Raw genomic sequence first — 14,143 nt, forward strand, 5'->3', positions numbered from 1 at the left:
TTTCCCTGAAACTCTTTCTTTTAAGGATAAACAAGGCCAGTGAGCATCAGGTAACAGATCCAATATTTAATACATCTCTTAAAAATGTGTCTTCTTTGTGTGAGCTCTCAAATCATTATTAAAAATATTTAAGGGGTGCCTGAGCGGCTTAGTTGGTTGGGTATCTGCCTTCGGCTCAGGTCATGATCTCGGGATCCTGGGATGAAGCCCTGTATCAGACTCCCTGCTCACTGTGGAGTCTGCTTGTCCTTTTCCCTCTGCTCCTCTACCCCTACTCGTGCTCTCTCTCTCAAATAAATTAAAAAAAATTTTTTTAATTACTTAAAAATATTTTAGGCTTTTAACAGATGCCCTTAATTCTGGAAATTGCAGTGCTTATCTAATTGCTGTATTATCTTTTACCAATGTCACTCTACAATGACTTAATAGTCTTATTTATTCATCAGCTGGTTTGAGAAATATTTATACAAAGAAGAACTGAACTAACAACTAAGGAGAGCGTGGTGGAAAACTTGATGAATATACTTTTAAGAAAACAAGCCAAGAGTCATTGTTAGCTAATGTTTTACATCACCAAAAAATGACCTTTCTGTATCTCTCTGAAAAATCAGCAGCCCTAGCCTGTTACCTTCTTTGTGTATCCTCAATTTCCTGGAAAGTCATTATTGCATCTTTTAATTAATACTGAGCATGGAAGTAGTTATGACCTATTCTTTTGTTCTCATTGTCAAAGAGATGCCACAGAGATGGACGATGCACATAAGCTAGTCTTTTGCCTGGAACAAGTTCAAGCAAGATGCTAAAACCGAGTAGTGCCCAGTAAGGGTTAAAATCCAGATGCAGTTACTGTACAGAAACTAATTTAATAAGAGACCGTTGTTCCCCTATAGACAAGTAAAACAAATCATATTTGGTAATTTTTTTCAAAGATTTTATTTACTTATTTGACAGAGAAAGACACAGCAAGAGAGGGAACACAAGTAGGGGGAGTGGGAGAGGGAGAGGGAGAAGCAGGCTTCCCGCTGAGCAGGGAGTCCAATGAGGGGCTTGATCCCAGGACCCTGGGATCATGACCTGAGACAAAGGCAGATGCTTAACCACTGAGCCACCCAGGTGCCCCTGGTAATGTTTTTAATACTCCTCAGATTCTTCTGCCATGGAAAACAAATGGGTATCTCATTTTGCCGTAAAACACATAGTAGTCTTTTTTTTTTTTTTGGTCAAGAAATACCAAGACTAAAAATGATACTATATGTTGGCTAACTGAACATAAAAATAATAACAAAAAAAAATGATGGGATCATAGCAATCTCTAGGCTTAAAATCTTTTTTTTTTTTAAAGATTTTATTTATCCATTTGACAGAGAGAGATCACAAGTAGGCAGAGGTAGGCAGAGAGAGAGAGAGGGAAGCAGGCTCCCCACCGAGCGAAGAGCCCGATGCAGGGCTCGATCCCAGGATCCCGAGATCATGACCTGAGACGAAGGCAGAGGCTTAACCCACTGAGACACCCAGGTGACGCTCTGGGCTTAAAATCTTATAAAGCCTTCCCATTACACTTAGAATAAAACTTCTTGCTAGGGCCTAAGTCTCTGGGGGATCTCTCCCCTCACCTTCGCCCAAATCAATCTCCTATCACTTCCACTTGTTAATTCTGTACCAGTCATAAAACTGGCTTCCGGGCTATTCCCTGCATATGGTTTTTGTTTGTTTGTTTGTTTGTTTTTTAAAGATTTTATTTATTTATTTGACAGAGAGACACAGCAATAGAGGGAATACAAGCAGGGCGAGTGGGAGAGGGAGAAGCAGCATTCCCGCTGAGCAGGGAGCCCGATATGGGGCTTGATCCCAGGACCCTGGAATCATGACCTGAGCCGAAGGCAGAGGCGTAACCCTCCTAGCCACCTGGCGCCCCTTCCCTGGATATGTTTAACTCGTAACCATATCAGGGCCTTTACACTTGCTGGCTCCTTCTCAAATCCATGTCCCAGCTCAATGTCTCCTCCTCAAGTCACTTATTTACCATACTTCCACCCCTTCCTCTCCAGCTAGCCTCTATCTCATTAGGCTCCTTTATTTTCTGTGTAGCACCTACCCTTATCTGAAAGTACAGACTTTATTTTTGTCTACTTATTTATTTTTCTCTTTTTCTCAAAGGTATAAACTTCAGGAAAGCTGGGACTGCCTGTCTTATTTACCATGGGTTCCCAGCAAGCACATAAAAAAGTGATGACACACAGTAAATGTCAATAAATATTTGTTGGATGATGCATCAGTAAAAACCACCACAGTGGAGAAAATAAGCCTGACTATTCTGTTCATACGAATTTTTTGGTTACACTCTGGGTTCTTTAGACTCTGGGTTCTGTTCTGGTTATTTATCATTTCACAACAAACTACCCCAAAACTTACTACCTTAAAAGAACAATCATTTTATTATGCTCACACTACTGTCAGAGAATTTAGGTAAGCCTTGACTAGATGACTTTTCTTTCTTTCTTTTTTTTTTTTTTTTAAAGATTTAACTTATTTATTTGACAGATTGAGAGAAAGACATCACAAGCAGGCAGAGAGGCAGGCAGAAACGGAGAGGGAAGTCGCCTCCCTGCTGAGGAGAGAGCCCGAGGTGGGGCTTGATGCCTGGACCCTGAGACCATGACCTGAGCTGAAGGCAGAGGCTTAACCCACTGAGCCACCCAGGTGCCCCAAGGTGACTCTTAGGTGGCGTTTCTATGCTGAAGTGTTGATTGGGGTCATTTATTAAACTAGCAGAATTTCACCAGCAACTGGTATGGTGGGTCCAAGATGGTTTCACTGACAAACCTGGTACCTGGTGCAGATGCCTATAAGCCTGGGTTCAAATAGTCCCTTCTCTTGCTTTACATGGTAGCTCAGGGGTCCAACAGAGCAAGGTCGGAGCTGCTAGTCCTCTTAAAGTTTGTGTCTTGAACTGTCAAATCAGACACAGGCTAGCTCAGATGAGGGGAGGAGTAGCAAAGCATATGCAGCCATTTTTAATCTGGTACATTTCTGAGATAGAATATTTCCAAGTAAATGTTCCTAAAGAAAGCAGTCCAACAAATTCAGTATCTTTCTGGAAGTTACAGGTTTTTGACTTAATTCTCACCTAAACTCAAGGAAGACTTAAAATGCTAAAAGAAAAATATGTAAGTTAAAATTAATATATAAAAGATATGCAAAATTGAATATATACCTTATTTACAACACCATAAACATTGTAGATTGGTTTAGATCCTCTGAGATTATAAGTAAAAATTTATGTGGTGTGTCTGCTGTGTACATTTTTTTGGAGAGTAGGTTCATAGTTTGTATTGATTTTTCAAAGGGTCTAATGACCCCCCTCTTCCCGTATCAAGTATTTCTCTAAGCAAAATTTATGGTGTGCATAAGTTCATTTTTAGAACTATCTCCCTTGATAATACCCAGCTTTGGTAATCATCATCATCATCATCATCACAGTGGACTTAAAAAAGTATTATTTGATGTGCCAGAAACAATGTTCTATAACCACCCTACGAAGTACTACTATTATCCTTATTTTAAGGAGGAGGACATTGCAGCTTAGTAACTTGCCCATGGACGCACAATTAGCATGTGGTGGAGCTGGGAACCCTACCAGACCGGCTACAGGATGTCCAATGCAATGAGGCACGGTTCATGAGTAATAGTTAAGCAGCTTATCTATTAAATTGTAAATTGGGGATAATGATAGTAGCCCAGTGTCACTTTCGTTATGAGCTGAACTAGGATAGTCCGTATCTGCGTGCCAGGCAGTATTACATTGGGCACTTAAAAAATACAAGCTCTCCATGGTTTGCCTCTCCAGAAGGCTCTGCTATCTTTCATTGTAGAGATACTGGTGTGATAAAATGCAAGACCTAAAAAGGAGAGGGTGGTGGGGGTGGGGCGCGGGGGTAAGCATTTCGGGCCGAAGCTGGAGATACTGCTCTCCCCACTAAACTCCTTCTCATGAGACCTTAGGGTCTCATGTTTTCTCTTAAAATTGTACGCAAATATCTCATTCTATCCCACAATTCAGCAGCTTATCTATTACTATGAAACTTGTTTACCCCAAAGCTTTTGGGATCATTGCTCGTCTCTTGCGATACATCCTGGTTATGACTTGGCTTCCCACGCACCACGGCTGAAGGAACTTCGTGCAGGTTGGGGAATTTAGAGGCCTGGATTCCTAGCCTGGACCTCTCAGCTTCTTTGGGCCTTGTATTTTTCACTTCTGAAATAGAGTGGGTGTTGGTGACTAGACGATTTTTACCGAAGTCTTTTCTGTTCTCCAATTACACAATATAAAATTGCCTCCCAGTAGCCTGGTTTTCAAACAGCGGGTCTTCACTTCGGGGGCAAAAACCCCCAATACGGCGGGTCAAACATTACATCAAGGTAAATGATCTTCGGTGAAACTGTTGTTAAACAATTGATATTTTACAGTAACATGAGAAAAACATTAATGTAAGATGCGAAACGTCCATCTGGAACGTGTATTTTCACCGCGCGGGGTGGTCAGAACCCTTGAAGTTCACGGCACTGCAACGTTCTCTCGTGTTACCGGAGGAAGCCGGTCGGCCCGCCTCGGCGGAGTAACGGAACCTCCGCTTGAGCGCCCCCACCAAAACCTCACGGAGCGAAGCGGCGCGCGGGCCTCGCGAGGAGCCGCGGAAGCGATGCCCGCAGCCCCGGGGCCTGCGGGGCGTCACCTGGGCCGACGTCGCACCTCCCGCCTCCCGCCGGGGCCCAAGTTTGGCTGCGCGCCTTCTGACGTCATCACCGGGCGCCGCGGGCCCCCACCTCCTTCCACTTCGCGGGAGAAGTTGTTGGCGCGAATGGATCCCGAGTCCCGGTAACGGATTCCCCAGCGGACAGGCCTGCCCGCCCGCGCCTGAGTCGGTGGGCTGCGATGGTGAGCCCCGGGGGAGGCTGTGCAGCTCGGGGGCTTGGGAGAGTTTGCAGGCTGGGTGTGGACCGGGCACTTTTGGTGTGGAGGGTGGAGGAGGATGGCGGTGCGGGGCTCCCAAGCGGAGCAGAGGCACAGAAGCGGCCCCCAATGCGGCACCGGTCGCACGGCTTTCCTGGGACCACGGGGTTTCAGCTCTGGCGGGCGGGCTGCGCGCAGGGCTTTTGGTGCTGCGCAGGAGTTTCACATTTTTTCGCTCATGGGGGGAAGGGAGAAAGGAAGGGAGTAAAGAAGGTGATTTGGGGGCTTAGCGATAAAGTTGTTTTCCTGTTAGGCGTTACCCCAGAGTTACCTAGAGCATTGATTTCAACCTTTGGTTCAAGACCGAGAAAAATGTAACCAACTTTGCCTTCTTAGGAGTAAGTTGTCTCAGGCCTTCAACTTTCGTCATTAGTAGCGCCATGAAAAGCTCATCACGTAACCGTTTGCAGACCGAGGGTATAAGGAGGATGCTCTATTTCGTTTAAAGGAGTTCATAGAAGTTAAAGGGATGACACGGTTTACCAGGAAAACACACACACACACCAGAAACACAGGAGATTAAACACAGATGTAGTATATTTGACAGCTGTCATCGCTTATCACCTGATGTTAAAAATAATCTTTAAAAAAGGCATCTGTGTATAATTCTGCATAAAGCATGTGAATTGAGAGTGAAGTGATTATGCAGCCATCCAAACAGACTTTCATGCTTGTGTGGCAATAGATACAAGTATGCATTTGAAATATTTAAAGGACAATTTATGATATTCCATTAAGCCAGAATCTACATCATCAGGCAGGTTTTTTAAGCTTTTTTTTTTTTTTTTTTTTTTTTTTTTTCAGCTTAGTTGTCACAATGCCAACGTTCTGGAGGGAAAATTTTTATGCCAAATTGGAAAACCTTGCAGCCCTTTGTGTTTTTTCTCAAAGAAGGATAAAATAGTAGCCACCTTGTACCAGATACCACTATGTGAGCTGTTGGTTTTATATACCCTTTCTCATTTAAACCTCACAGCAGTTTAGTTTTACAGATGGTAGAGGAACCTTTTAGAGTTTAAACAGCTTGTCATACAACTAATAAATGGTTGAACTAGAATTCTTGACCACTATATTACACTGCCCTAAAATGGTAATTACATTTTGTACTTAAGGCAGTATGGTATTGTGAAAAGTTGATGAGGTTTGGAGTATTGAACGTAAGAGTGAGGCAGTGATTTAGGCTTGCTCTGCCATTTAGTAATTAAGTGGTGGTGGTTTTTATGTGGTTTAAATAAATACCTTAACTTTAACTTTTTAAAGCCTGTGTTTTTCTTAACTGTAAAAGGGGCAAAGTATAGTTGCCTTAAGTGATTGTCTTGAGTATTAAACAGGATAATATAGGTAAAGCTGCTATTGTGCAACCTGGCATGTGAGGTTTTATACTACTATGTGACTACCAATGATCTAGTTTTTGTAGGGGGGACTCTGTGGAATGTTACATAGTTTTAAGGGACATCTTAGATGCCTCTGATGTCAGTTATGGTGAAAAATTTTCACGTCTTGTAAAGTCAACTTTTGATCATTCAGATACTTTAAATTTTGATTCTTTTCTATCCTAGTATTGTTCACAATGCAGATGAAAAATAAAGCTCTTCTTGGAAAAGAAGTAGAAGTCAGATGGGTCAGTTTTGCTGTTTGTTAAAGGGAAGAGGTTCTATAAAATAGATGAGGTTTTTTGATTATATTGGTATGTAATTTGGTCTTTCTGTCTCTAGTACAAAATTTAGCCAGACCCCAGACTAAAATTCTGTTCAGCATAGGTTTATTGAACATCTGTGCACAAGTTATATTGTAGTACAGTTGTTCTTTGGGTCAGTTATCTTTGATAATGTGATGAGTGGTATGCAAATTTTCTGCCCACAGAAGTGGGCATGTACATAGCATTTAAGAGGATTTGCATATCTTCTCTAGCCCTTCCATAGATGTTAACAACTTTTGCCTTAGGAGCTATATTTTATTTTTCTCAAATATTTTCTAATTGAAGTTATTAAACAGAAGTAAAATACTGTATTCACAAAATGGAATACTCTGCAGGCATTAAAAAAGAGAAAACTTTTTTCCTTAATATAAAACAAATGTCAAGATAATTCAGTGAAAACGAAGTTGTAGGACAGTATGTAAAGTACGTTTCACTTTATGTAGAGAAAGAGAGAAAAGAATATATACATATTTGCTTGAAGTCTGGAAGGATACACAGGAAGCTAACTGATAACATTTGTTGCCTCCAAAGATGGGAGGAAGAGGCAGGATGGGAGGGAGACTTTTTACTCTTGAATTTTGAACCATGTGAACATAAAGTCTATTAAAGGAATTGAAACAAAATTAAAAGTAAAAAGATTAAAAAGAAACCACGTAAACAATTTGGATTGCTATAAAATTTTAATTATTTGCTAAAAATGTGAATAAAACCTGAGCTGCCATTTTAAAGACGTAAGCATACATAATTCGTGGCTGGTATAATTTTTTGAAAATATGCGTAAAGTTGAATTAACACACATGATACCTAGAGGACAGCCTGTTTGAAGGGCTGTCAAGTCTAAATACATCTGAGCTGCTTCATGCCCCATTCTAGAGGATTCCTTTCATATTGTGAATATGTGAATCATATTTGAATGCTCCCCATAGAGTAGTGCTGTCACCCTATTAAAATGTACCTTTGCCATATATACTAGTTAGTAGTTGTCCTCTAAGGCCCCTGCCTACTTCTCTTATCTTTCTGGGTTTTTTTTTTGTTGTTGTTGTGTTGTTTTGAGTATATTACACTGGTTCTGTCCCAGCTTTTGTTCTTGCTGTTTCCTCTCCTTGTTCAGATCCTACCTTGCATATCTACCTTTTTCTCATCATTCAAGCTTCAGTCATCACTTCTCAGAGTTTTTGGTATTATATCAAAGAAACCATTGCTTAATCCAAGGTCTTGAGGACTTATGCCTAAGACTTTCACTTTTTATATTTAACTTTGAGACATTTTGAGTTAATTTTTGTTTAGGATATGAAGTAGGGGGTTCAAGTTTATTCTTTTGCTTGGGGATATTCAGTTGTTCCTGCACCATTTGTAGACTCTTCTTTTCTCATTCAGTTATCTTATATCCCTTGTCAGAAATCAATTAACTGTAAGTGTGAGGGTCCCCCCACCCCTTGGATTCTGCGTTCTTTTTCCCCTATTTATCTTAAGGCCAATAATACATCTTTATTACTGTAGTTTTGTGGTAAGGTATCTCCCCCACCCTCCAACCCTGGCTTTATTGTAAGTTTTGAAATCAGGAAGTATTAGCTCTGTTATTTTTAACAATTGTTTTGTGTTCTGGGTCCCTTGAATTTCCACATGAATTTTAGAATTGGCAAAGAAGCCAGCTGGGATTTTGACAGTGATCATGTTGAATCTGTAGATTGTCTTGGGAAGTATTGCCATCTGAACGGTAGGAGGTCTTCTGATCCATGAACATGGGCTATCTTTCCATTTGTTTAGGTCTTCAGTTTCTTTAAATAATGTTTAGAGTTTTCAGAGTATGGGTTTTACACTTTTATTGAGTTTATTTCCAAGTATTTTTTTCTTTTTTTTTTAAGATTTTATTTATTTATTTGACAGAGAAATCACAAGTAGACGGAGAGGCAGGCAGAGAGAGAGGAAGGGAAGCAGGCTCCCTGCTGAGCAGAGAGCCTGATGCAGGACTCGATCCCAGGACCCTGAGATCATGACCTGAGCCGAAGGCAGCGGCTTAACCCACTGAGCCACCCAGGCACCCAGTATTTTTTTCTTTTTGATGACACAGTAAATGAAACAATTTTCTTAATTTCAATTTTGGATTATTCATTGGAAGAGTGAGGGAATACAACTGACATATATATATATGTGTGTATATATATATATATACACACACACACACACACACACATATATATATATATATTTTAAGATTTTATTTGTTTATTTGACAGGTCACAAGTAGGCAGCGAGGCAGGCAGAGAGAGAGGAAGGGAAGCAGGCTCCCTGCTGAGCAGAGAGCCCGATGAGGGGCTCGATCCCAGGACCCTGAGATTATGACCTGAGCCGAAAGCATAGGCTTTAACCCAGTGAGCCACCCAGGTGCCCTTTTATATATTGATCTTGTATCCTGCAATCTTGCTGAACTCATTTAGTAGTTCTGATAGTTTTTTAGTGGATTCCTTAGGATTTTTTCTATATGAGATCATTTCATCTGTAGATAGAGATAGCTTTACTTTATCCTGTCCAATCTAGGTGCCTTTTCTCTCTCTCTCTCTCTCTCTTTTTTTTTCCCCTAAATGCTTTTGCTGGAACCTCCACAGGATTGAATAGAAGTGATAGGAATTGTCGTGTCTTTTTCCTGATCTCAGGAGAAAGCATCCTAACCACTAACTTTACTTTCAAAGTATAAGGCCTTCATGTAGTTTTAAATACTTTAAGTTTATTTCATAATTTGTTTCTGCTGTGTTGCTACCAGTTAAATCATTGTGTATATTAGTCAGATATATAATTTTGTATTTTAGTGTTTTTCAGGGTAAAAGATTTTTTTAAAGATTTTATTTATTTATTTGACATAGTGAGATCACAAGTAGGCAGAGAGGCAGGCAGAGAGAGAGAGAGAGAGAGAGAGGGAAGCAGGCTCCCTGCTGAGCAGAGAGCCCCATGTGGGACTCGATCCCAGGACTCTGAGATAATGACCCGAGCCAAAGGCAGCAGCTTAACCCACTGAGCCACCCAGGTGCCCAGGATAAAAGATTCTTACATTTGGACAGATTTTGTGCATTCTGTAATGATAACCAGTTTCTGTTTGTGGATTTGGTGGGTGGTTTAAAAATATTAATCAAATATTTGTATTTCTTTGTTACTTTCAGAGTAGAGAAGTGAAGTCAAGATATAATATTTTTGCAACTACAGAGTACTGCAGTATTTATTTTGCATAAAGTCATGTACCCTCCAAAGATAAGTGAACAAAGTGACATAATTTGCTTTTTTTTTGCATTTTTGATAGACAAATATGACTTGTTTTTTGGTTGAGCTCATCAGCACTGGAAATAAGTAATTAGAAGTTTTTGGTTATACTTCAGAGTAACCATATAGCAGCTTCTGTACATTGACCTTTTAAAACTAAAGGTCATTATGAAAGTTTACTTTTCTGTGAGTTTAGAAGTGTTTATTGCCAAAAAAAATTTTTTTTTCATTTCTACTAATAGATTTATAACCAACCAAGTTGGAAACTTCTCCATATAGGCAAAAGACTATAAATGCATGATTTTTGTTTGTTTGTTTGTTTTTTGAGTACTTGGCAAAGTTTGGTACTTTGTCTTGACTGTATATTAAAATAGCATTTGGGCTGCCTGCTAGATGATGCTTTTCTCTAATAGATTTGTGGAATTGTTAGTTACACCTTAAGGTAGAAAATACAAGAAGTCTTTTTTTGCTTACATTTAAGAACATCTTAAGTGTCAAAACTTTTACTAGAGAACATCTTTTTAGTATTCTCAGTTTTTTCATCTGTGACTTGAAGTTAAAAAACGTCGTAGCGTTGTTATGAGGATTAAATGAGTCAATATTTTTAAAGTGCCTAAATTATTGCCTGGCACAGAGCAAGTCCTGTTTAAGGGTTTATTAAATAAATAAATGAAGCCTTGAATCTGGGCATTGGCAGTAGAAATAGAGGGAAGGGGACAGCAGTATTTGGGAGATAGGGTAGGTGGGATGAATAGGTGGAGAGTCAGATTGAGGAGGAAAAACAATGTCCCTTTTTCTGTTTTGGGCAAATGGTGGTGCTGTGCATTGAGGTGAGGAATTAAAGAAGAAAAGCAACTCCAGAGGAATATGAGCTTGGTTTTGGAGTTTATGAATTAGAGGCATCTTTGGGGCATTTGGGCAGAGCTGTATCTGGTAGACTATTGGCTATGTGGTTATGGAGCTTAGAGGAGGGATGGAGACACAAGACTTAGAAGGTTCAGTGTATATATAGGTGGTACTGAGGTTGAGATGGATGTGTTAGCTTGCACAGTATACGTGAATCAGAAGTTTTAAATTTCAGGTTCATGGGGAACCATTAATAGGTTTCAGGTGAAGACCCTGCATTAAAAAAAAGGATTTATTTATTTATTGAGAGAGAGGGAGTGATTGAGTGATTGAGCAGGTGTTGGGGGGGGCAGAGGGAGAGAGAACCCTATAGCAAACTCCCCGCTGAGTTTGGAGCCTGATACAGGGTGTGATCCCAGGATCCTGAGATCATGACCTGAGCTAAAATCAAGAGTCAGCCAAAATCAAGAGCTGGCCACTCAGCTGACTAAGACACCCAGGTGTCCCAACCCTGCATTTTAGATTACGTGCAGTTTTTTGTGTGTGTGTGTGTGTGTGTGTGTGTGTGTGTGGTTTGGTGGGGGGAGGGATGTTTTCTGACACCCGTCAGTTCTCTAGTTCTGTTGACACCAACTGGATATCCTACAGTTCAATTCAGTTCTGACACTGTTCAGAGTTAGTGCAGACTGCACAAGTTAAGGGGCTCCGTCCCATTGACTGCTTCCACTTCAGAAGCCAAGTGCAAGTCGTGAGCCACCTATACTGATGGACTAGCTCTAGATTGGCTGTTCAGGACCTGCTCCTCAGATGTGATAATTTGCTAGGATAGCTCACAGAACTTGAAAAACACTTTACTTAATATTTACCAGTTTTTCATAAGTTCACAATTCAGGAACAGCCAAATGGATGGCAAAGATCCACAGGACAAGATATGGGAGGTTGGGGGACACAGAGCTTCTGTGCCGTGTTTGGGTACACCACCCTCCGAGCAACTTGATGTGTTCACCAGCCCAGAAGCTCTTCGAACATCAAACCTTGCTTGTTCATGAGTTTTTATAACCCAGTCTTCAAACCTTCCTCTTCTCCCTGTACACCTAGAGATGGTGTGGAGAGTTCCCATTCTGGGCCTTTCTAGTGACCAGTCCCCATTTTCATTTGCCTCATTAGCATAACTTTAGATGTGATCCAGAGGGTGGATTGTAAATAACAGGATGCTCCTGTCACTTAGCAAATTCCAAGAGTTTTAGGAGCTCTGTGCGAGGAATGTAAAGACCTTACATATTTTTGTATTATAGTGTGTTTTTGCATATTTCTGTGGAAAATATTCATAGCTTTTTTTAAAAAAAATATTCATAGCTTTTGTCAGATCCACAAAAGCACAAAAAAAAAACCCTCGTATGTTTAATGTTTCCTTGGCACATATTTTAACCCACTGAGCCACCCAGGTGCCCTTCCTTGGCACATATTTTAGATATTGATAGATAGTCAACCTGTTACTGACAGCTTCTTATACTAGCATGTAAGTTCTGCAAGGATTGGGGCCACAAGGATAGAGAACTGTATGGTGCCTGGCACATGGTACATTTTCATAAGTATTTGGTGAATGAAGAAGTATAAATAAACTTTGTGTATCTAGTAAAAGAGAAGTCAACTAGAATAAAATTTACTGGTATCCAAACATCTTTAGCCCTTTCTACTTTGTATCTAATTTATTGAACATTTAATGACAATGTATAATATAGCCTAGAGAAATACAGCATTTATTATGTGATAGGTCTGTTTTCCTTTTTTAAAAAAATATGTATTTTAAAAATGGAAATATAGGTGACACACATTGTTTCAGGCATGCAACATAGTGGATTAACAATTCTGTACTTTATGCCGTGCTCACAAGTGTGGTAGCCATTGTATGTCACCATAAAACACTATTACAATACCATTGACTATATTCTCTATGCTGTACCTTTCATCGCTGTGACTTATTCATTCCATAATTGGAAGCCGGTATCTCCCACTTTCCTTCAGCCATCCCCCGAACCCTCTCCCTTCTGGCAATCACCACTTCTCTGTGTTTATGGTCTTTTTAAGCTTTTTTTTTTTTTTTTTTTTTTTTTAAATATGCAACATGTAAGTGAAATTATGTATTGGTCTCTCTGTCTGACTTATTTCACTTAGTATGACACTCCATGTTGTCACAAATGACAAATCTTTCATTCGTTTTCATGGTGGAGTGATATTCCTCTGTGTGTGTGTGTGTGTGTGTGTGTGTACACCACATTCTTGAATATTCATCTCTCAGTGGACATGTAGGTTGGTAGTTCTGTGTTTCTTTTTTTTTTTAAAGATTTTATTTATTTATTTGACAGACAGAGAGTACAAGTAGGCAGAGAGGCAGGCAGAGAGAGAGGAAGGGAAGCAGTCTCCCCGCTGAGCAGAGAGCTCAATGTGGGACTCGATCCCAGAACCCTGAGATCATGACCTATGCCAAAGGCAGCGGCCTAACCCACTGAGCCACCCAGGTGCCCCGGTAGTTGTGTTTTTTGATTTGAACTTAATTTCAATGTACATTCAAGTAGGGTAAATTTGCTTTTTTAGACTAGAAGTCAGATGTAAGAAATTGACTTCTGGATGAATAAAAACTGTAATCAGACTACATTAACCTTAGTGAAAATGTCAAAATATCAAAATAAACCATCAGATCAGGCATAAAGAGTTTTAAATGTTTCAGTTATCTCAATTACGCAGGTTTGAAGACTTTAATTTTTAAAAAACCCAAATTATTAATTTCCATTTTCTGTTTAATTTTGCCAGTGTTAGTATTTTTTGGATCAGGTATATTTGAAAATATTTTGTGATACAGTTTTTTTTTTTTTTTTTTTTTAGTATTTTGTGTGTGTGTATATATATATATATATTTTTTTTAATTTAATTTTTATTTTTTCAGTGTTCCAGCATTCATTGTTTATGCACTGCACACAGTGCTCCATGCGATACGGGTTGTCTTAGGCTCATATGATACACATACTATGGTTTCAGAATTTTATACATCTTCCTCAACACAGCTAAGAATGGAAATGTGTTTTTTCGCTGTCTTGGGAGCAAGCGACCTCTTGGGTAAACTAAGTTGATTCCAGAGCAAGTAGGAGAGGCAGATGTTTCCCCTAATTGGATGTTCTCCATTTCTATTCCCTTTCTGTGCTTTATTTTGTCTGCCGTTTCCTGTGTTACATTCCCCACCCTCCAGCCCAAAGACAGAAAGACCCAAAGCAGACAGTAGAATGAAAGTTCCACAAGAACAGAGACTTTTGTCTGTTTCGTTTATTCCAGACACCAAG

The 14,143-nt window shown here is 39.9% G+C and overlaps 1 protein-coding gene across 1 annotated transcript in view; it reads left to right on the forward strand.

The window, feature by feature from the left end:
* The first annotated feature begins 4,488 nt into the window (after window positions 1-4,488).
* RFC1 (replication factor C subunit 1) overlaps window positions 4,489-14,143 on the forward strand; it is a 77,497-nt gene continuing 67,842 nt past the window's right edge. The window contains exon 1 of the mRNA XM_082728865.1: window positions 4,489-4,936. Coding sequence (XP_082584991.1) covers window positions 4,934-4,936 — 3 coding nt within the window. The 5' untranslated portion in view covers window positions 4,489-4,933. The remainder of the gene's footprint in view (window positions 4,937-14,143) is intronic.

This window comes from Mustela nivalis (genome assembly GCF_964662115.1).
Source record: "Mustela nivalis genome assembly, chromosome: 4".
Classification (NCBI taxonomy): Eukaryota; Metazoa; Chordata; class Mammalia; order Carnivora; family Mustelidae; genus Mustela; species Mustela nivalis.